The sequence below is a fragment of the Strongylocentrotus purpuratus genome, unplaced genomic scaffold, assembly GCF_000002235.5.
Source record: "Strongylocentrotus purpuratus isolate Spur 01 unplaced genomic scaffold, Spur_5.0 spur5_scaffold_18, whole genome shotgun sequence".
Taxonomy (NCBI): Eukaryota; Metazoa; Echinodermata; class Echinoidea; order Camarodonta; family Strongylocentrotidae; genus Strongylocentrotus; species Strongylocentrotus purpuratus.
The window spans coordinates 2792940-2814657 of record NW_022145603.1 but is presented as its reverse complement, the minus strand read 5'-3'; the positions used below and the strand labels follow the sequence as shown (position 1 = coordinate 2814657).

Here is a 21718-nt window from a genome sequence, read left to right as displayed (position 1 = left end):
ACTAATTTAGAAGGGCAGATACAAATGCGTTTTGGTATTGATTTTTGTTAATGTTCTATTTTTTAAATAAATCTTGTTCTTTGCAGAATAATAATTTAAAGGACCAACTCTCTAGACTGAGCAATGGAAACCATAAAGACCTCAACAATGGAGATACCATACACAGTATTAGCAACACAAAGGTAGGTCAACGTAACTTGGCTACAAACCTAGGTCATTATGTAGGCACAATGGATGGCTCAGTGGTATAGCAGTGGTCTGACAGGGAGTTCCATGTTCGAAACCAAGTCAATTTGCTAATGCCTTTTTATAAGGATTTAATCCTCATTACCAAATACTTAGAGGACTTAGAGCTGTCAGCTGCCTGGTTGCTTACTCAAGCATACAAATGCTATCTTAGCAGTCAAAATCAAAATATGAAGTTGATCATTAGACCAGCTTACATAGAGAGATGATACATCCCCATTCTGTACAATATTGTTATTGTTCTTGTATTTACTTTAACGATGCTATATTTATTGATATATTTCACAGAGGCTATGTCATCTTCATATATTTCTTTACTTACCTTTACAATGCTATTTTGATTTTTTGTTGACAGAGGCTATCAAATGGGTCTATCGACCCTGATGATGATGTGAGTCGTGTCATTGAGCTTCGGGACACTCTAGAGAAACAGAACCATGAACTCGGTCAAGCTAAGATCAGGGTTACGGACGCTAACATCAGGGTGGCTGAACTGGAGGAGAGTCTAGCAATGGCTCAGAAAGAGATGCTCAAAGCTCAGGAAATGGCTGCTAAATATCAACGGGATGCTAAAGAGGTGAGAAACATGATGATATACCGGTAGTCAGGGTGATGGTGGTGGTGGTGATGGTGGTGGTGATGGTGGGGGTGGTTGTGGTGAAGATGGTGGTGGTGGTGATGGTGTTGGTGGTGGTGGGGGTGGTTGTGGTGAAGATGGTGGTGATGGTGGTGGTGATGGTGATGATGATGATGATGATGGGGATGATGATGGTGGTGATGATGGTAGTGATGATGATGATGATGGTGATGATGATGGTGGTGATGATGATGATGATGGTGATGATGATGATGATGATGATGGTGATGATGATGATGATGATGGTGATGGTGATGATGATGATGATGGTGATGATGATGATGATAATGATGGTGGATGATGTTTATAGTGATGAGGGAGGAGGAGGATATAGAAAATTAAGGTATATTTTTCAGAAAATAGAGCCAAGAACCAGGGATTTGCCTAAAATATTAAAGTCTGAGATGACCATACTGATAACGATTTAATTGAATGTGATGATTTCATAGCAATGATAATATTTGTAATCAAATGGCAGGGAAAATGTGTTGATTGAATTAAATTTGATTATTTCCATGAAACTGAAAGCTATATCTTTCTTGCCCCCTCGTTGGTTCATTATAAGGCAATGGCCCAGAAGGAGGACATGGAGGAGCGGATAGCGACTCTTGAGAAGCGATACCTGAACGCCCAACGAGAGACAACATCACTACATGATCTCAATGATAAACTAGAAGCTGAGCTAGCCAGTAGAGAGGCTGATGTCAAACAGGTAAGCAATTCATTAGGATTTAGGAGTAAGTTAGTTGTAGAATATTTCTTTAATATAATAATAGAGAATATTTATTAAGCGCATACTAAATTGAAAATTTCTTTATGCGCTGTTACAATCATGACAAATTTGAATATGTAAACAACATGATAAATAACAAAGTAGTTTCGCAAATGACAACAAATATTTGAAGATGATACAGCCATGATACATACAAGTGTGTACTAACTCTTGTCCGGGTTGAAGTGGGCAGAATGTGTCCCATGATTTATGTATCAACCTCCTTAACTAAAGAGGTGGCTGTAATACAGAATTTGAATGGAGTGCGATTGGGGGATGGGGAGGGGGAGGGGGAGGGGAATGGGGAGGGGGAGGGGGAAAAGGGGGGGGGGCAATACAAAATGGAAATGGTTTTTTTTTTTTAAAGTAATTTTTTGTTTGTTTAGGTCATGACTAGCTTAATGTTGTTCAGAATATGTTGCAAAATGACAATAATTTGTAGAAAATGAACAGCTTTACACTTGGTGCTCTCTCTTAGAGGAGGTGGATAAGTGGAGAATAGAATGAAAATAATAGTTAGTTTTTTATTAAAAGGGACAAAGAGAATGAATGATGTAATCAGATGTGTATTTCTACTTTTTTTTTGTCGTTCAGTATGGAGACAGATAGCAAGGGCTGTAAGCAAGACTCAATTTCATACACATGTTTAATTTCTGTTTTGTTTTGTGCTGTTTAGTGTGAAGACAAGCAGCGAGGGATGCAGGAGAGACTAGATGCCTCAGAACAAAGATTATCCCAATCCTTGAGTAAAGCGGAAGCCTTGCCTAGTGTAGAAGCTGAGTTAGCAGATAGAATGGCTGCCCTCTCTCAGGTACAAAGCTTTCATTCTTTGTAGAGGTGCCGTGGTCGCGTGATTAAAGCCACATTGCACTACTTGTAGATACTTGCCCCCTCTATATAACAAACAATGCCTATTGGTCCCCCATGATCCTCTTTTTCTTATGTTAATTGAGAGTTGAGTTGATGAGATAACCACCTGTCCAGTGACCTTGCAGTGTGGTCTAATCCGTCTTTTACACTAGTACTGATGGCCTTTAAGTCGCCGGACTGTCTATCACAAGGTCCGCAGTTTGAGACCTGCTGTGGCACTAATGTCCTTTGGCAAGACATTGATCTACATTTGTCACACTCAACCCAGGTGATGGGTACCTGGCAGGAATTAATTCTTTGAAAAATGCTAGAGCACCGTAATGCAGAGCTGCCAACTAGTACGGATTTTCCGTAATTGGTACGGAAATTAACGACCATTACGGAATGTTGTCTCAAATTACGGATTTAAAAAAAAAAAAAAAAAAAAAAAGTTTTTTTTTTTTTTTTTTTTTTTTTTTTTTTTATTTTTTTTTTTAATGAATTAAATATGATTTATCGTAGCGAGTGCTGTGAATAGGAGCCATTTTTCATGATAAACTGTGTTGTGATGACCTGAAATTCAATACTTAACATCTTTGTGTGAGTAAAATCACCAAAAATTTCAGATAATCATGCGTCCGCGCAGTGTTGGCGTGTCGTTTTTTTAGATTCATAGCGCCGCATAAGAAATTACTGATTTATACCCCAAATTACTGATTTTGAGCCTTGTGATTACTGATTTTCTGTTCTGGAGGTTGGCAGCTCTGGTAATGGCAACACAGCTAAAGCCGGCATAATAAATTCCAAGTTTGGAAGTGCCTAATGATTGTAATAAGCGCTATATAAAAACTGAGTAGTATTATTATTATTATCTTCTCAATAGATCAACATTTCACTGGGCTTGACACAGACTGGTGCTTGATACATATGGCCCTCCTAATTATTACTCCCAGCGTTAAAAATTATGATTTTGTAATTTTGTAAATGTTTATTGAAAATGGATTCAATACAGAGGCTTGCTTAAATATATTTCAATATGAAATGCAAATGATGCATTGTAGTGAGTATGAATATGTGTATAGTACCTGTAACACCATTGAAAATAGAATGTAGAAAAATGTGAAGCAATCTTTTCTGTCAATTCTAAGATTATCTGTTTTGAATTCTACAGGCGGAGGAGAGGCAAGGTAACACAGAAGAGAAGCTAAAGCAACTCAGGAATGAATTGGAGGAATGCAAACATGAACTAGAAAGGGTAAGTCTTGTGGTATAGGATTGAGGAGGAGGAGGAGAAGGAGAAGAACCAGAGGGACATGAGAAAATAAGAAGAATGATAATATTTTTTTTAAAGGAAAAAAGATGTAGAGAAAGAAGAATTGATGTTAAAAGAAAGAGATGATGGGAGGATATGAGTAGGATGAAAACATTTGTGAGCACAGTGACACATAGTAAGGAGCAGACAACATCTTTTTGTATTCTAGATAATCCATTCTGTGATTCTTTCTTCCACCATTTCTTCAACAGGCAAGAGAGCGGGAGCGAATGAATGAAGAGCATAACAAGAGATTATCAGCTACGGTAGATAAACTCCTCACAGAATCTAATGAGAGATTGAAGATCCATCTCAAGGAAAGAATGTCTGCTCTAGACGATAAGGTAGAGAATTATCTGACTGTATATTAGAATGAATGTATATATTAGAATGAATGTATATTAGAAAGAATGTATATTAGAATGAATTTATATTAGAATGAATGCATATTAGAATAAATGCATATTAGAATAAATGTGTATTAGAATGAATGTATATATTAGAATGAATGTATATTAGAAAGAATGTATATTAGAATGAATGTATATTGAATGAATGTATATTAAAATGAATATATATTAGAAAGAATGTATAGAATAAATGTATATTAGAATGAATGTTTATTGACTGAATGTATATTAGAATGAATGTACATTAGAATGAATGTTTATTGAATGAATTTATATTAGAATGAATGTATATTAGAATGAATATTTATTAGAAAGAATGTATAGAATGAATGTGTATTAGAATGAATGTATATTGACTGAATGTGTATTAGAATGAACTTGTATTAGAATGAATTGTTATTAGAATGAATGTATATTGCATTGCCATTGTAGGGGAAATGCACCCTGACAGATACAGATGGGCTGGGGGTGGCCAATGCCCCCTTTTTAAAAACTTAACTTTATTAAACAAGTCCAAGAATATGCCCTACTTTTGATGTGGTGACCTTTCCTTTGCTTGTAAGCTATTCTTTTAAATGAATTTTGCACCGCCTCTTTTACAAAATCCAAGTTTAGTAGACTTAATTTAGTATGCAGTCAGAATATAAGCCTACTATTTTCATGCGTGCATGCTTATTGCTGCAACGTGTACTAGCAAACACATAGTACGCAGTTACCTCTCTGCACATTGCCACACTGATCGTCTCAGTAAATGAATGACACATGACTGCTCTTGATCAATCCTTTGATTAAGATGTAGAATTTAGTTCTGAATTGATAATTCATTGGAGTTCAATCGTGTATTAAGATGTAGAATTTAGTTCTGAATTGATAATTGATTGGAGTTCAATCGTGTATTAAGATGTAGAATTTAGTTCTGAATTGATAATTCATTGGAGTTCAATCGTGTATTAAGATGTAGAATTTAGTTCTGAATTGATAATTGATTGGAGTTCAATCGTGTATTAAGAGGTAGAAGGGATTAATGCACTTGATTCTGGCTCCCTCTCAGCTTATGATATAGTGATGGAAGATTCAATCAAACAGCTTATGATATAGTGATGGAAGATTCAATCAAACATAACTTTGTTTTTCCTTTCAGAATGGTATGACTCAGGAATTAGACAAGATCCGACGGTCGATGGACGAGATTGAACGAGAGAAAAGTAAAGTTGTTGAGGAGAGAGATCGATTGAGGATAGAGATAAGATCCTTGAGAGAGAGTTTGGATTCAGATGGCTCAGCTAGAAATATTAGGTTTGTATGAAAATTCAAAGTTTATTCAACACTCTTCATAAAAACATTTAAAACATACAAATACGGAATAGAGTTATAAAAAAACAAGAAAGTGATAACAAATTACAATGGCAATTTATGAGAACATTTGGGATAGGCAGAAAAGGATTTTCCTTATATAAAAGCCTTCCCCTAAAAACACACATACAGGAAATCAAGAACAAAGGAACAGAACAAAAAAAAAAAAAAAAAAACCATACTAAAATGATCATCATTGAAGTTTACCAGTCACCTCAAAAACAATTGGTGTTCATCTAGAATGTATAAAAATCAACATTAAACCCTAACCCAAACATAAACCAGCTCTCTATGGGCTAACAGATGAAGAATGTGAAGAAAATAGTGAATACCATAAAACCACATGCACAGAACATACATGTTTATTTGTTGGTTATTGGTACACTTTAGGTCATATCTTTATGTGATATGATTGTTCATATATTGCTGGGGCATACAACCCCAAGATAAATCAGGCTCCTCACAACACTCTACACATACAACTGGAGGCACTTAACGTCTTCATATGATTTTATTTGAGCAGTAATAAAGCATCCCAAGTATTTGTTTCATGGTTTGGTATACTAATATGTATCATATTAATATACAGATATACACTGTCTTGAGAGGTTCTGGTTAAAACTATTGGCAAGAGGTGAATCCGATTGTACTTTTGGACTCTCCAAGGCCAGTTGTTTTAACCAGTACCTCAAAAAGAAGGCAGGGTATATTTGTTTTATATCCAGTGTCAAAAATTTATTTACAATTTTGTTCCTACTCCCACATAGTACTCCCAAATAGTACTTTTTAGTAATATTTCTGGTCACATGAAGAGCTCTTAACCAATCAAAAACAAATTAATTGCTGTCTTGCAGTGGTAGTACCTCTATTACACTGGTACAATTCCTATTATCATCCTCATTGTTTTCTTACAGTGGTAGTACAACTATTACACCCGTACAATTCCTATTTTCATCCTAATTGTTTTCTTACAGTGGTAGTACAACTATTACACCCGTACAATTCCTATTTTCATCCTAATTGTTTTCTTACAGTGGTAGTACCTCTATTACACTGGTACAATCCCTATTATCACTCTAATTGTTTTCTTACAGTGGTAGTACAACTATTACACCTGTACAATTCCTATTATCATCCTCATTGTTTTCTTACAGTGGTAGTACCTCTATTACACTGGTACAATTCCTATTATCACTCTAATTGTTTTCTTACAGTGGTAGTACAACTATTACACCTGTACAATACCTATTATCATCCTAATTGTTTTCTTACAGTGGTAGTACTACTTCCCAAGCTGTACCTGATGTTGTGATGGCTAACGCTTCTAAACCAGGCCGAAATGAAGACGATGTTGTACGGCGCCCCCAGAAGGGACGGGTCGAAGCGCTCAAGGGCAACGATAGAAAGGTATTCTTAGATGCTGCTTATAAGTATCGGCTTGCATGGTGATGTAGATATACAGTAGGCTCACGGTTGCACCATGTGAGACGGGGGAGGATTGGGGAGTCCTGAAAAGGACTGTTGGTAATCTTTCTTGTGTGTGTGTGTAGTCCTGATGACGGATAGTCAACCTATTTGAAACGTCAAGCCTCTCCTACCACCCATCCTCTCCTACTGGCACTATAGTTCTCTTTAGAACTATAAGCTCAAGAAAGATTACACCAGTCCTTCCAGGATTACCAACAGTCCTTTTTAGGAATACTCAATCCCCCCCCCCCTCTCTCACATGGTGCAACCGTAAGCCTACTGTATAAGGGTATTCTTGTTGTGTCATGATAATTTGATTTGGAGTGAGAAGTATTGAGAAAAAAACTAAAGATGTCGTTTTATTAATGTAGATAAAGAGGAAAAGACAAAGAGAGAGAGAGGGAAGGAAATCATTTCCTCTGATTGATGTCAAATTGAGCAGTTTTTACAATGAGCTGCTTTGATAAATTCTATCGTGTTCTAAACTGTGTTGTATTAATGATTTATATAGCCCGAGCCTTCTATTGGATGTTCATTTGACCTCTTACCTACACACTTCATATCCCTAGCACGCTGTGTCTCATACATAGTTTTATGACATCACGGAAGAGCTTTTTTCATTCATACTTATAGTAATGCTGCAGGCATTTAGTTGGTGCTCATGTTTTCATCATTCATATTAGATTTAGAAATGATATCTCAGGAAAGTTTCACGGTACTAAATTGATTTTTATCATTTCACACAAGCTTCAAAATTAAAATATTGCTCTGCATTTTATTATTTTCAATTGCACTGTCATATGCACTGCATGAAGTATGCAAATAATTCATTTTGGTGTAAAAAAAAACTAAACAATTATTGTTCATGCACAAAAATAGAGATATGATTGGCAGAAAACCAAAGGAGTAGATAAATATCTCCCTTAAAAAAACAAAAGACAAACAAAACGCGAGAATTGCACTGAAGTCTGAGTGATAAAAATATAATTCTTTAATTTCCTCTCTGAAAAAAATTGCCATCCACCTTCCTAAAGTTATTTCTAAGAGTGACTGTGCCTGGAAGTGATTTGCATAACCATCTAAATAAGATAGTCTTGTGAAATAGGGTTAGGGTTCAAGCCTCCTTGTATTCCAAGCTGGTTTGAGACACTTTATAGATTCACATAGCTTCCAGTGCAACAAAACTGCTTCAAATAGCCAAATACAGAATGGACTAGCTCTAATGTTCTTTGGGATCATTTATAAAAGCGTTCTTATTTTGGGAGTGTGAATGTGATAAAATTCTCTGTATATTGTGTAGTACAATGTTCATCACTTAGAATGAAAGCAAGCATTTTGTTCACACCTGTTTGGTTTTTTCTTTGATTTTTCTCCCGTCTCACAATCTTTTTTTCATCTTGTCTTTCTGTGTCTGGTGGAATCATTCAATATTTGCATTCTATTAATCAATGTACCTTTGTTGTATTGTATTTTAATATCATCTACTCGTGTATGTATACTTCTAATTTTACATCGTTTATTTTGATGATTTAATTTGATTTGAATTCATTTGTTTTTAATTCATTGATTTTGATTTATTTGTGATGTGTGTATCATGATTTCTTATCTATGTTTTGGATGTGGTTCTCTCTCTCAATCATTCATTCCTTCCAATAATCAATCACCCAATCATTCATTAATCCATTCATTCATTCATTCACTCATTCATTCATTCACTCACTCATTTATTCATTCATTCACTCACTCATTCATTCTTTCATTCATTCATTCCTTCATTCATTCACTCATTCATTCATTCACTCACTCATTTATTCATTCATTCATTCATTCACTCACTCATTCATTCTTTCATTCATTCATTCCTTCATTCATTCATTCATTCACTCATTCATTCATTCATTCACTCACTCATTTATTCATTCATTCATTCACTCACTCATTCATTCTTTCATTCCTTCGTTCATTCATGTATGTTAACCTTATCGCCATCTCCCTATGTTATCCACCACCTGTTTGTTCCATTGTGTTTTCATTCAACAACCATCCCTCCATTTATCTGTCTTTCTCTTCATCCCTCCATTATTCAATGATAAATACACTATATTGTCAATCCATCATTCCCTTCCTTTATATACATGTCTGTTTGTCTGCCCATCTCTTTATCCCTTTTTTCCTCACTTCATCCTTTCCCTCCTTCGCCTATTCTTATTGTTACAAACCTTTGTAACACTTGTCCATTTGTCTATCACTGTCCCTTGTCATTTCATCTTTTCCCTCCTTCGCCCTTACATTTCAGCAGGTTCACACGTTGAATGAGCAGGAATGGGAGAAAGCAGAGCAAGCGAATGTGTTAGCAAACATAGCTCAAGCCTTTGAGAGTGAGAGTTCGTCTCCTGCTGGTGAGGATAACGCTGGTATCTTCTCAGCGGTTGATATGTTATCACCTCAAGGTCAGACTGATGCTCAGACGTTAGCAGCTATGCTTCAAGAACAGTTGGATGCTATCAATAATGAAATCAAGTAAGCCATTACTTCTTCTTTCTTTTTATGAGAAACATTCCGAAAGGTATTGCAAACAAATGGTAAATGAATGTGACCACTGTCAGTATCAAGTATCAAGATGATGTTTACCTTGTCTTCAATATGAGCCAGAGGTGTTGCTCCTTGGTCACTTGTTATTCTATATCATTCCTTTGATGTACTTATGGTACCGTAGTTAGAGGATGTGTTTGTTATCATTATAGCTCGTCGGCCGGGTGGCAGAAGGGCGTTAGCGCACGAGCGACTCGAAAACTACTTTTCAAATTATTCGCATTTAAAGATTTGTTTTATATTTGAAATGCTTTCCGTCCTGAAAATTGGTTTAAAACATAAAAGACTAATAAAAATGGTGTAGTAGAACACGGCCACAATTTTTTTCTTGGAAATATTTCAGTTTTAAAAAAGTTTGAGGCGATTTAGTGCTAATGCCCTTCTGCTTATAGTTTCATTATTGACCTGAAATTCAAGTAAACACCCTTCTGCGGGCCAGGTGACTACTATCAGTATATCTTTTCATCAAGAAATTTAATATATTCTCACACAAAAGAAGTTTACAGTTCATTTTGACTTTTATTCATTCAGTCTTATTAAAATTCAAAAAAAAGTTTGGTGATATCACAAACAAAAAACTTTAAATCTTGAAGATGAGAAATTTGGTCATTACACCAGACTTGTATTGTTAAAAATGTCAAAGTTCTTTCAATCATGATTTTGTGTTTTTCTCTACAGACTAATACAAGAAGAGAAATTTAGCACTGAGCAAAGAGCTGAAGAGTTAGAGCATCGGGTAGGGAGCGTTGATAATATTGATATATATGGGACTTCCCCTAGTCATCGATACTGGAACCCTGAACCTAGGTCACTTACAAGATCATTACCAGGTATGTAGTGAGAGCGGGATATTAAGCAAATAATTACCGTTGGTGAAGGTGATGGGACAAACTATCACTTCCGAGGCGATCTGGATTTAGCTATCTTTCCGAAGCGAAGCTGAGGAAAGATAGCGTATACATTTAGATTGCCGAGGAAGTGATAGTTTGCCATCGTCTGTCATTTTAGAGCAACAAGTCATCAATTAACAGCTAGCAAACAGTTTACGATACGTACAGTGCATGCAGTATGGTGGTGTGACCGTATTATAGTTAGCGGGTGACCAAAGTTCGCGTACGTACTAACACTAAAAGCGCTTAAAGAGGAGAGCAATACGCAGCGTATACAAAAATTATTAAAGTGCGTTTCCCTGTGTAGATAGGACTTCTATCTTCCGTGAAAGTGCGTTGCCCTGTGTAGATAGTACTACTATCTACACAGTGTAACAAACTTTTTGCTTCTCCCAGCAATGATGGGCGAACTATTTTTCATCACATGATTTACTTTTGACCAATCGTAGAGCAAGATTTTTAGTATGTGGAATATAAGATACTATACTGTCTAAGTCGAAGATGAGGGCAAAATGGTTGTATGAAGGTTCACATAGTCTGATATCACTACCAGGTATGTAGTGAGAGGGGGATATGATACTATACTGTCTGAGTGGGAAATGATACTTTACTGTCTGAGTCGAAGATGAGGGCAGAATTGTTGTATAAAGGTTCACATAGTCTGATATCACTACCAGGTATGTAGTGAGAGTGGGATAATATGGTACTATACTGTCTGAGGGGGATATGATACTATACTATTTGAGTCGAAGATGAGGGCAAAATGGTTGTATGGAGGATCACATAGTCTCATATCACTACCAGGTATGTAGTGAGAGTGGGATATGATACTATACTATCTGAGTCGAAGATGAGGGCAGAATCAATGGGAATAATCTCTTTGTTTGTCTGTACAGGGAGTATGTTAATGATGACAACGGCTGATCAAGCTCCACCTCAGCCTCGTACAGGGGAGAATAAATCCCCCCCTCAGAGCGCGGACTCTACGCCGGTCACCGTCAGAAGAATCCACCAAGCTGAACCCGCATCACCTCTTACCAGTCACTATAAACATAGCGCTAGCCAACCACATATATCGTCACTAGGGGGCGCTGTTTATGGTGTACGGGAAAGAGGATACGACAGCGACGTGGATGATATTGCATCAAGGGTGAGTAGTCTTGTTAACATTGTTTGTTTGCAAAAGAATTTACGGAGTTGCCATTGATTGGATTGATTGCAACTAAACATTTGATTTGTATTAATTGCAATTTTAAATATAAGAGATGGGTTATGCAACGTTGTGCTTTAATTGAAGGACTTTCAACTAATTTGGATTGATCAACTTTCTCTGTGAGATAAAATTAGGAGTTGAGTTTGTGCTGTGAAAGGATATGATGAATTAAAGATTTTTCAACCTCTTATTAAAATCTTTTCGAGATCTGACTTTTTCTTCTTAACCCTCTTCTCTATTCAACCCTGGATGCTGTGTGTGAGGTTCATTAATTGTAATACATCTAATTATGTAACATTGGTTTTTCTACAACTTCCAAGTGATGATGTGGCTTTTAAGTTAACAAATATTAAAAGAGATATAAGGAAGAATCAAGTTTGGGTCTGATTACCAAACTTTGCGACATTGATGGGTTTTTGTTTCTGGTGTAAGGCTCACAGTAATGTGTGTGTTTGTTAGTCACTTGTTTTTCATGCCAAATAATGTCAATTAATGTTATGTCAAGGAGCTTAAATCTTGTGGTTGATTCAGTTTTGTTAAAATTGCTGTAATTATTATCTTTCATTCATAGACAATAGTAAGTAATGTTTGCACAAATAATAGTAAAATGCTGGCTGGCTGGCATTCACTGCACTGCACTAAAATAGATAAGCAGTAGAATATGCACAATGTTTATTCTTTATTTATTTTTTAATTTTTTATTTCTGACAAATATGAAATATTAATGACTTGTTGCAATGGCTATTTCTGCTTACAATAAAAGCTTACAAATTAGATAAGAATTCATTCATTTGAAAATGGGGAGGAAAAGACTTTTGGATAAACGCTTTAAATTGTGATTCAAACAGAAATAAATTAATCAAATCAAATCAAAATAATTTACTTGCTGAATAGGCAGTTCTCTAAATCTAACTTTAAAATTAAGAAGTTTTTAGAAACATCCTCCTGTCATACTTTCCCTATATCTCCAGCCAAGGCTAGCGCTAAATGCACACGATTGTCTTTATTTACTTTTGTTTTATTTATTATTCATTTTGCAGTATTCACACTTTTTTCACCCTTGAACAAAATTCTTGTGCGTTTCAAAACTATATTTCTTCACTTTTTACCCCCATACTTCCCCCTTCCTTCTCTGTCTCTGTCTCTCTGTCTCTTTCTCTCTCTCTCTCTCTCCCTCTCTCTTTCTCTCCGTCTTCCGCTGTTGCTCTCCTTTTCTCTTGTTTTCTTGCTTTCTCAAATCCTGCTACTTTCTCCTTCCTGTGACACAGCCCAAATATGTGCACAATCGTTCTATGTCCCTCTCAGAATCGGAGCTTCAATATTGGCAGAAGGTATAGAATGCATCTGTTGCATTATGTTCCCCATTGATAGCCCCACCTTCATTGACTTGTTACCATGACAACCACCCTGCTAAGCCACTACCTTGTACCTGTTACCATGGCAATCACCCTGCTAAGCCACTCCCTTGTACCTGTTTGCTTGAAATATATTTTTTTTCTGAAATCATCTTGTAATTACTAATATGTAAACCTGAATTAAAACAAATTGAAATTGTAGAAAGTGATTTAATTTAAAAAAAAATCAATTGATTGAAATACACTGTGTGGTTTATATAAAATACAGTTTATGAATATTTTTCTGAGTAAAACTAAGCTCATTGGTTGGTTTTAACCGTCATGTTAGAATGTTAGAATGATAATGCCCAAGAAGACTTTCTTTCACCAAAACCAAAACCTCAAGGATTTTATTTGATAGCCTGTGGTTTGGTGAAGAAATAATTAAATTAGTCAATCTAATGAATCCATATCTTCCTCAGTAAACTTAAAAGGATAATTAGAATTTCCATTATTTATATATGGTTACAGTGTCATCCTGGTCGATTGTCTTATTAAGGATGTTTATTCCCAGAATTTTCAGAATGGTCCCAGTTATAGTATATGTATATCTATGAATTTTAATGTAATTATGATTATGAATCCAAGCCTAAGAATATTAATAACAACCACTTTTTAAATATATAAAATAGATAGTGATGGAATTATGGTTAAAGATGGTGATATATCAGAATGATTAGGAAAGTCAAGTTGCTGTGGTAACAGGTTATCATGATGCATCTTTGCCTGGTTGTATCCACCCCTTCTTCCCTGTGATATATCCATTCATACTATCTGTCTACCTATCTCTCGTTGCATGCCTCTGTGTAGACTTGTGATTGCATGACTGTCTAGTCAACTGTGTTCATTCTGTCAATAGTATAACACACAGATAAACCAATCACGATGCTTCTTATAAGATTTTGAATAAATTTGAAGTGTTGTGGATGGAAAGAAATAATATTAGGACACAAATGGAAAGAAAAGTAAAATGTGATCCCGAGTGTCTCTTCTGAATCATATTAATGTGAGATTTCTTTTTAGTTTGCTGGTCAACAGTGTCATTTTTTTAAAAACAAATAAATGTTTTACTGAGATCTCTTCAATTTATTCACAATATACCTATTATATTGGCTACATCGGAACTTCAATTGAATCCATGGTTGTTTTCAGTTTATTCTTTATATATTCTTCTATCTGTAACATTTAGAAATAATTCTCACTGGTAGACACCCATTGTATGCACAGCAAACTATGAATTCTGTGGATAGACCTTTGTGATATCTGCTATTGACCCATTGCCTGTCTAAGCCAGGGTCCCATTTCACAAAACTTGTCATCGGTGACAAATGACAGATTTTGGTATAAGCTAATGAAATCCTTACTTCTGATTGGTTAACGGCAGATTTGTCTTACATTTTTGTCATTTGTCATTGAAAAGTGGCTTTGTGAAACAGGTCTCAGGTGTTCCCTGTATGGGATTGAGAAGATACAGTAATCAACCACCACTATCAAGAAAACAATTTGAAAACATATCTGTAGAGGTGTGGTTGAGTGGATATGTCACCGGACTGTGGATCACAAGGTCCGTGGTTTGAGTCCCGCCACGGCTCTAACATCCTTTGGCAAGACATTAATCTACATTTGCCACACTAGACCCAGGTGATGTAAATGGGTACCTGGCAGGAATTAATTGCTTGAAATGCTAGAGCGCTGTAATGGCAGCCGTGCTAAAGCCAGGGATATAATTGCGGAGCGCCAGGAGTGACAAATATGACAGATATGAGCACTATACAAGAAACTAATATTATGTTAGTATACATGACTTTAATTGATCAAAGCTGTCAGGCTAGAGCAGTCCGATATAATTCTTCGATACGGCAAGTGTATAGATTGAATGGATACATATCAATAACTTTATTAAGATGCATATGTCTCCTACTTATACTAACTTTGCATTACTTTCAATACTGATCAGTCTTTGATATTGATTTTCATGATTTCTTTTTGTCTGCATCCTTAACCCTTGACCTGTGTGTGTTTGGGATACTCTTTCTCTTCCTTTCTTTCTTTCTCATTTTGTTGATTTAAATGTAATTGAAAATATACTGATACATGTCGTTCTACGTGGGTTGAAACCAGTTTCTCTAACTTTCTTTTGTTAATGTTCCCCCCTCCCTCATTATCCATATGTTTCTGTGTTTTTATATATTCAGTGTGTACGAATGTAAGAAAAATTAACTCTGTCTTCATCCAATAAATATATAATTTTTGTATAACTAATACATCTAGATATTCTTTGTTTATCCCATTTACAGCATGATGATATGTTTTTAAATTGTATCCAAGAAATATTAGATATATTAATATGCTTCTTGCTTTGTGGATATATACATGATTAATTGATATAAGGAATGAATCAAAATGTCAAAGTATTTTATTCTAACTTATTAACAGGTGAATCAAACATTCACTCAAATCCAGACAGTCTTATCTGCCTTTAAAAACTACCTCCGTCCTTGAAACCTTCTTCTTTTAAAGTAGTTGTCAAAGTTCTGCATTTAGATGTGAAGCAAAGGTTTGATGTGATTTCATTTCCACTCATAACACAATTGTACAATGTAGTGGGTTTAATTTTAGTTCATGTTTAAAAAAAAGTTGTTTTGCTTATGCTAGGTTAACATTGAATTCTGTTAAATAATGAGATTGATGAAGGTTGGACCAACATGTATGATTTGATTTCTTAAGATGAGTTTATATTGAGTCCTGTATAATTGTTTGCTTTACAGAGTGACGCCGTTTGGGAACCTAGAACACTCAATTTCAAGGTTTTATTTCCTAAATTTATTTTTTGTCATCATTTAATCCAAGAAAGAATTCTATCCATCTTTCAGCTTTCTGAGATCACTAAACTGGCACGTTATTCTTCATTCCAGTCTCATCTTGATATTTGTACAAGGGTATAGCATGGAGCATCTCATTCATGCATCATTTAGCCATAGGGCGGTTTCTATTCATCTTCATCTAGTTAGGGGGATAATTTGGGTGTTTCAATACAAAACAACTTTCCTGAAAAAAAGTCTCAAAAGCTCCAGTAGAATTTCATTAGCTCATTCTTGTCTTTTATAGCTTTTCCACATAAAAATTAAAAAGTGGAGTACTTAACCGTTAAATTAGCTCTGAAGCTGAAATATGTTTCTCCATTTTTGTTTTCTTGAATGCAAACTTGTCAACATACAATTCATGCCTACATTGCTTTATTGTGTGAGTATTTTCTTGTATATGTATAATGTTATCTACATGTAAGTGTACCAACTCATATCTCTCCTAAATGTATGTCACCAAGTTGATTGTATTTACTCCATACTTTTTTCATTTCAAAAGCCCCTCATCTAATCCAAATGTATTTTATGTATCCTGGGCCCTTTCTTATGAAGAGTTGCGATTAGTCCAAATCAATCGCAAGTCCTCTTTCCAATCCCAAGTTTGCAGTCTCATATCTCTTATGTACATAGTTGCAATTGATATCAATCGCAAATAAGTTGCTTTTTTCTAAGACGGGTCCCTGGGCCGGTATTCAATTCAATACTTAGCATAAGTAAGAATTTTACTAAGTAAATGGCTAAGTTAAGTAATTTACTTATCTCGTATTCAAATCGCATTTTAAAGTTATATTTACATAAGACAAAATCTAAGTAAAATACTTACTGATAAACATTGTGACGTCACATGGTCAATCAAAAGTAAGGCGCAATTGATGCACTGCAATAAATGCGCGCTGATATAATTGTGCACAGGATATAATACTGCGTAAGAAAACCATGTATGCCTGCCAATCAAGGCCACCAAATAATTGGCTTTAGTCTGGTATGCAGTTGGCTTAGATTGAAAGTAAAATACTCAGCCAAAAGTGTGAATTGAATACCAAAATTGGCTAAGTATTTTATCTAAGCCAAATACTAAGTAAAAAGCTTAAATGTTGTACTTGAGTATTGAATTGAATACAGGCCCTGGTATATAACTGAAGCATTTATTGGACTGTAGTATAACTGATCTTTGTGTGATACATACATGTACCTCAACATAGTCCATTTCACATTGAGCTTTAAACACAAAATGCATTCAATCGCAACATGCAATCAATCATTGAACAGTAGGCAATCATTGTTCAGGGAACACCTTCTGACCAACTCCAGAAGAAAACCCCCTTATTCCACAAATACCCTGTCTGTCATGTCCTTTGTGTCTGTTGAACACTGTTCTGAATAGTAGGCCTACACTCAAATGGAGTAGCATAAGCATTGTATTAATATAGGAAGAAGGTTAATTCTGGTATTTGATTTTAATGATTACATTGGTTTTCTTAATTACGATCAAAACAATGATATGGTAGATTCAATGAATGTTCAACTCAGTTAAATTGTGAGAACAAAAATCATCATTGATTGACTCATTTGAACATTTTCCTTGGATTCAGTGGAATTCCTTTGTACCCTGTGATCTTAGTAATCTTTAAGCCTCGGTCACAAATGCCATTACGAACTGCTACGAACGCTGTACGAACGATTTTCAGACAATAGAAATTCAGGAAGACAATGGAAAAACGGAGATTCGTACGAAATTATCGTTCGTACGATTATCGTTTGTGATCGTAGCTTTACACTCACTGATTAACTTTTCTAGTTTGAATTATTATACACCCCAAACCTGTGTTTCCCTGATTAGGACCCTTTCCTTTCTTTGAGTTCCCCCCCTTCCCGTTCCCTCCCCATTAGTACTATGTTGGAACGTTAAGGTTATATGGGTTTGGCCTTTGGAAGTAAGAACAGGTGGAAAGGAACTTGGAGAGAAAAGGTGCAATGAATTGGGGGGAAAAAAAGCTATTTGGACATAATTTTTACTGGAAGAGTGCAGACTGCAACATTCTTGATCAATGATAGATATGAGTTTAGAGTGACTATAAAAAACAGAAACACAGATACCATTAATTGTCATAAATGTTTAATTCCTCAGTGCCTGTATCCCACAATCAATTTGTTATCAGTCCTGTACATACCGGTAAACATAAATGTTACAAATGCTCTTTGGGGGGGGGGGGCAAATTTGAAGTTTGTCAAAAGTAATAATTCTTCACTTTTAAAATTTTAGATACTGTTAGATAGAAGGGCTAGTATTAATTATTCCTAGTTTTAACCCTGACTCAATAAGTATATGAAGTCCACAGATTATAGAACACCATTCCATAATAATACCATAATTCTGTAGTGGAATAAACAAGCAAAATTCTTGTTGATACTCAAATTATTTGGGATATTTTCCTTTCATAACCTGATCCAATTTGTTTAGTAGGTGAACAGAGTGATGTTGACCCTAGGTGTCTCCTTATAGGAGGACTATTAAGTGAAACCAGTTGTGTCTTAATCAATATAATTCAACCATGCATACTATTCCATTTGCATTTTCCCAGTGTGATTTCATGAATAATGTGTTCTTCATCTGGAATTAGATTACACATTGTTTGTATTCCAAACCCTCTTTTATGCTTAGACTGTGAATTATATTCTCCATAGTCAAAGAATTGTGTGAATGGTGTGTCAAAAACAGTGAATGAATTCTCCTATTACTAAACAGTGAATGCATTCTGTTATTACTAAACAGTGAATGCATTCTTCTTTTACTAAACAGTGAATGCATTCTCCTGTTACTAAACAGTGAATGGATTCTGCTATTACTAAACAGTAATGCATTCTCCTATTAGTAAACAATGAATGAATTCTATTACTAAACGGTGAATGCATTCTCCTATTACTAAACAGTGAATGCATTCTCCTATTACTAAGCAGTGAGCGCATTCTCCTATTCCTAAATGTCCATATATGAAGTGTCTTTGTTTAGATAATATGAATGAAGTATCCATGTAACTGGGAATGCTTGTACAGTAAAGTGTCTAACTGATTGCATTGTATTTGTCTCCTCAATGATATAGATGTTTTGATTAACAATATATGATCGCTAGCATGATCAGTTCTCTATATGAATGTACAACAAGACTTTGCTCCTGTGACAATTACTCTTTTAGGTTAGAACCACATTCCTAACTTCAACCTTGGTCCTCACATACCCTTTTCACATCTATTTTTCTTAACCCCGGACTATCCTTAACCCCATACTATTTTTTTTGCTGTTCACATCTATTTTCTTAACCCCGGACTATGTGCTTAGCCGGGGTTAAGAAATTTCACGCGATTCACACTACGTTCGCCTTAGCCCCGGACTATTCGATAGCTCATGAATATTAATGCTTTTGCTACCGCGCATGCGCCTTTCGACTAAATGAAGGGGAAAAACCCGCGCGCTAAATTCAATATAAATATAAATTCAATTCCGATCGATCGGAATTGGAAGTAGTTCTAGGCCTTGCGCAAAGCGTTTTCCCTTTATTATTTTACCGATACAAATCAATTACCCATTTTTCATCCAATTCACTTGATAAATTTACCTACGTAAATATGACTGATAATGATAAATGCAATAAAAAATTATGAGCTACATGTTCTTTCACTATTTTTTTAAATCAATTTTATAATAAAGATTTTTTCATAATGACCTCTGCCTCGTAAAAGACTAAACGTCAATACAGAGAGCATGCATGCGTAACGTGAACTGCATGCATGCGTAACGTGAACTGCATGCATAGCGCGCGATAAATGCAAATTCACGACCACACGACCACGCTGTCTGTGATTGGCTGTTGCTTAGCCCCGCTTCTCCTTAGCCCGGTTCGGATTCACACTACGCAGCTTAGCACCACAATTGCCCGGCTAACCCCGCAATTGCCCGGCTAACCCTGCTATTTTGCAGGGCCAGATAGTCCCGTACTATTTGTGGGGTTAGCCCACTTTGGCAAAACGTAATGTGAACAGAAAGCCGGCTAAAATTACCCCGGGTAATTGGTGGGGCTAAGGAAGGAATTGGTGGGGCTAAGAGCCCCCTTAGCCCCACCTATTTCCCGGGGTTAAGCAATATTTGGTAGATGTGAAAAGGGTAACACTGTACCTAACCCTTATCATAAACATTACCTAAACACCATTGCAACCCTTACCCCAAGTCCCCAACCTCATACTCTTAATGAAATGAAACCTAAAGTAATTGTCACTGGAGCGAATGTCACAGTTCCAACTGAAAGACCGTCTGTTGAAAGCCAGAAGGGTTTAACTTGTGAAGGATGTTATTAAATACCCTCCTGAGTCTCAACAGACAATAACACAATGATGACATTGATTTCATGAGTCCTAGATAAATACTGCCTAAAACACTCTGGGAGATGTCTCTTAGAGTTATTTCACCCTCTGTTATTCTAACTATACCGGTAGTCCTTAATAAATGCCAAAAAGATACAGGTAAAAGTGAGATATTGCTCCATTCTTTCATATGATGTGGTGATTAGATTGAGATGTCAGATGATGATATTCAAAGATTTACATTCATTGCTTTAACAAAAGTTATAGAAAAAGGTTCCCTTGGCAAACAGTACAATGAAAAGCCAGTTTGATTTTTTTATCCATCAAATAGTAGATTGCAAAGGTTCTAAACAATCCTCTAATTTCAGTCAGCTTACAAAATAAAATGACCTTCATGTCCATGTTCTATAGTTTTATGGTAAGTTTCTTTATTATATTTCTATAAACTATATTTGTCTTTTTTTCAGCCAATCACAATACTTTGTTTGTCTTTCAGCCAATCACAATACTTTGTCTTCTTTCAACCAATCACAATACTTTCTTTGTCTTCTTTCAGCCAATCACAAAGGAGAAGGAGACGGCTGAAGTGAGACCTATTCGATGTGAACCAAGCCCGCCCATGTCACCGAGATCTCAACAGCTACAGAAAATGGCTGCAGCTATAACCGCTCAAGCTAGTCAAAATGAACAGAGAAGGTAAACATAATACTTCAACTAAAGAGAGCAGGTCACTAGTCAAAATGAACAGAGAAGGTAAACATAATACTTCAACTAAAGAGCAGGTCACTAGTCAAAATGAACAGAGAAGGTAAACATAATACTCCAACTAAAGGGCAGGTCACTAGTCAAAATGAACAGAGAAGGTAAACATAATACTCCAACTAAAGGGCAGGTCACTAGTCAAAATGAACAGAGAAGGTAAACATAATACTTCAACTAAAGGGCAGGTCACATAACTTACCAAGTATTGTATCCTTCTGCACAAAGAGTGACACTGTATTAGTTACTCTAATCTAAGTTCATAGAAGTGGTGTTAACTTCATACAATGATCAAGGGGGTGTTTCATAGGGATTAAGATTGACTTGAACTGAACTGAACTTGAACTGAACCGAACTGAACTGAATTGAACTGAACTGAATTGAACTGAATTGAACCAAATTGAACTGAACTGAACTGAACTGAACCGAACTGAACTGAATTGAACTGAACTGAGTTGAACTGAGTTGAACTGAATTGAACTGAATTGAACTGAACTGAATTGAACTTGAACTGTTAGACGTGAACTATGGCAGCCCATTCATGCCACGTGTTGCTCTCACCATGGTTATCTCTAGGTACACCACAAATCTACAGAATGGATAA

At 35.8% G+C, this 21718-nt stretch overlaps 1 protein-coding gene across 10 annotated transcripts in view; it reads left to right on the top strand.

Annotated features, from left to right (window-relative positions):
- Positions 1-21718, top strand: part of LOC593447 (liprin-alpha-2) — a 64672-nt gene that overhangs the window by 23843 nt on the left and 19111 nt on the right. For 5 of the 10 annotated variants that reach the window (XM_030989055.1, XM_030989048.1, XM_030989052.1 and 2 more), the window contains exons 3-16: positions 87-182; positions 602-823; positions 1437-1595; positions 2332-2466; positions 3676-3759; positions 4029-4160; positions 5368-5522; positions 6854-6986; positions 9343-9566; positions 10317-10468; positions 11425-11678; positions 13010-13072; positions 15904-15942; positions 20912-21051. In XM_030989055.1, the coding sequence (XP_030844915.1) occupies positions 87-182; positions 602-823; positions 1437-1595; positions 2332-2466; positions 3676-3759; positions 4029-4160; positions 5368-5522; positions 6854-6986; positions 9343-9566; positions 10317-10468; positions 11425-11678; positions 13010-13072; positions 15904-15942; positions 20912-21051 (1988 nt within the window). The remainder of the gene's footprint in view (positions 1-86; positions 183-601; positions 824-1436; positions 1596-2331; positions 2467-3675; positions 3760-4028; positions 4161-5367; positions 5523-6853; positions 6987-9342; positions 9567-10316; positions 10469-11424; positions 11679-13009; positions 13073-15903; positions 15943-20911; positions 21052-21718) is intronic. The other 5 variants (XM_030989049.1, XM_030989047.1, XM_030989051.1 and 2 more) reach the window with 5 other exon arrangements.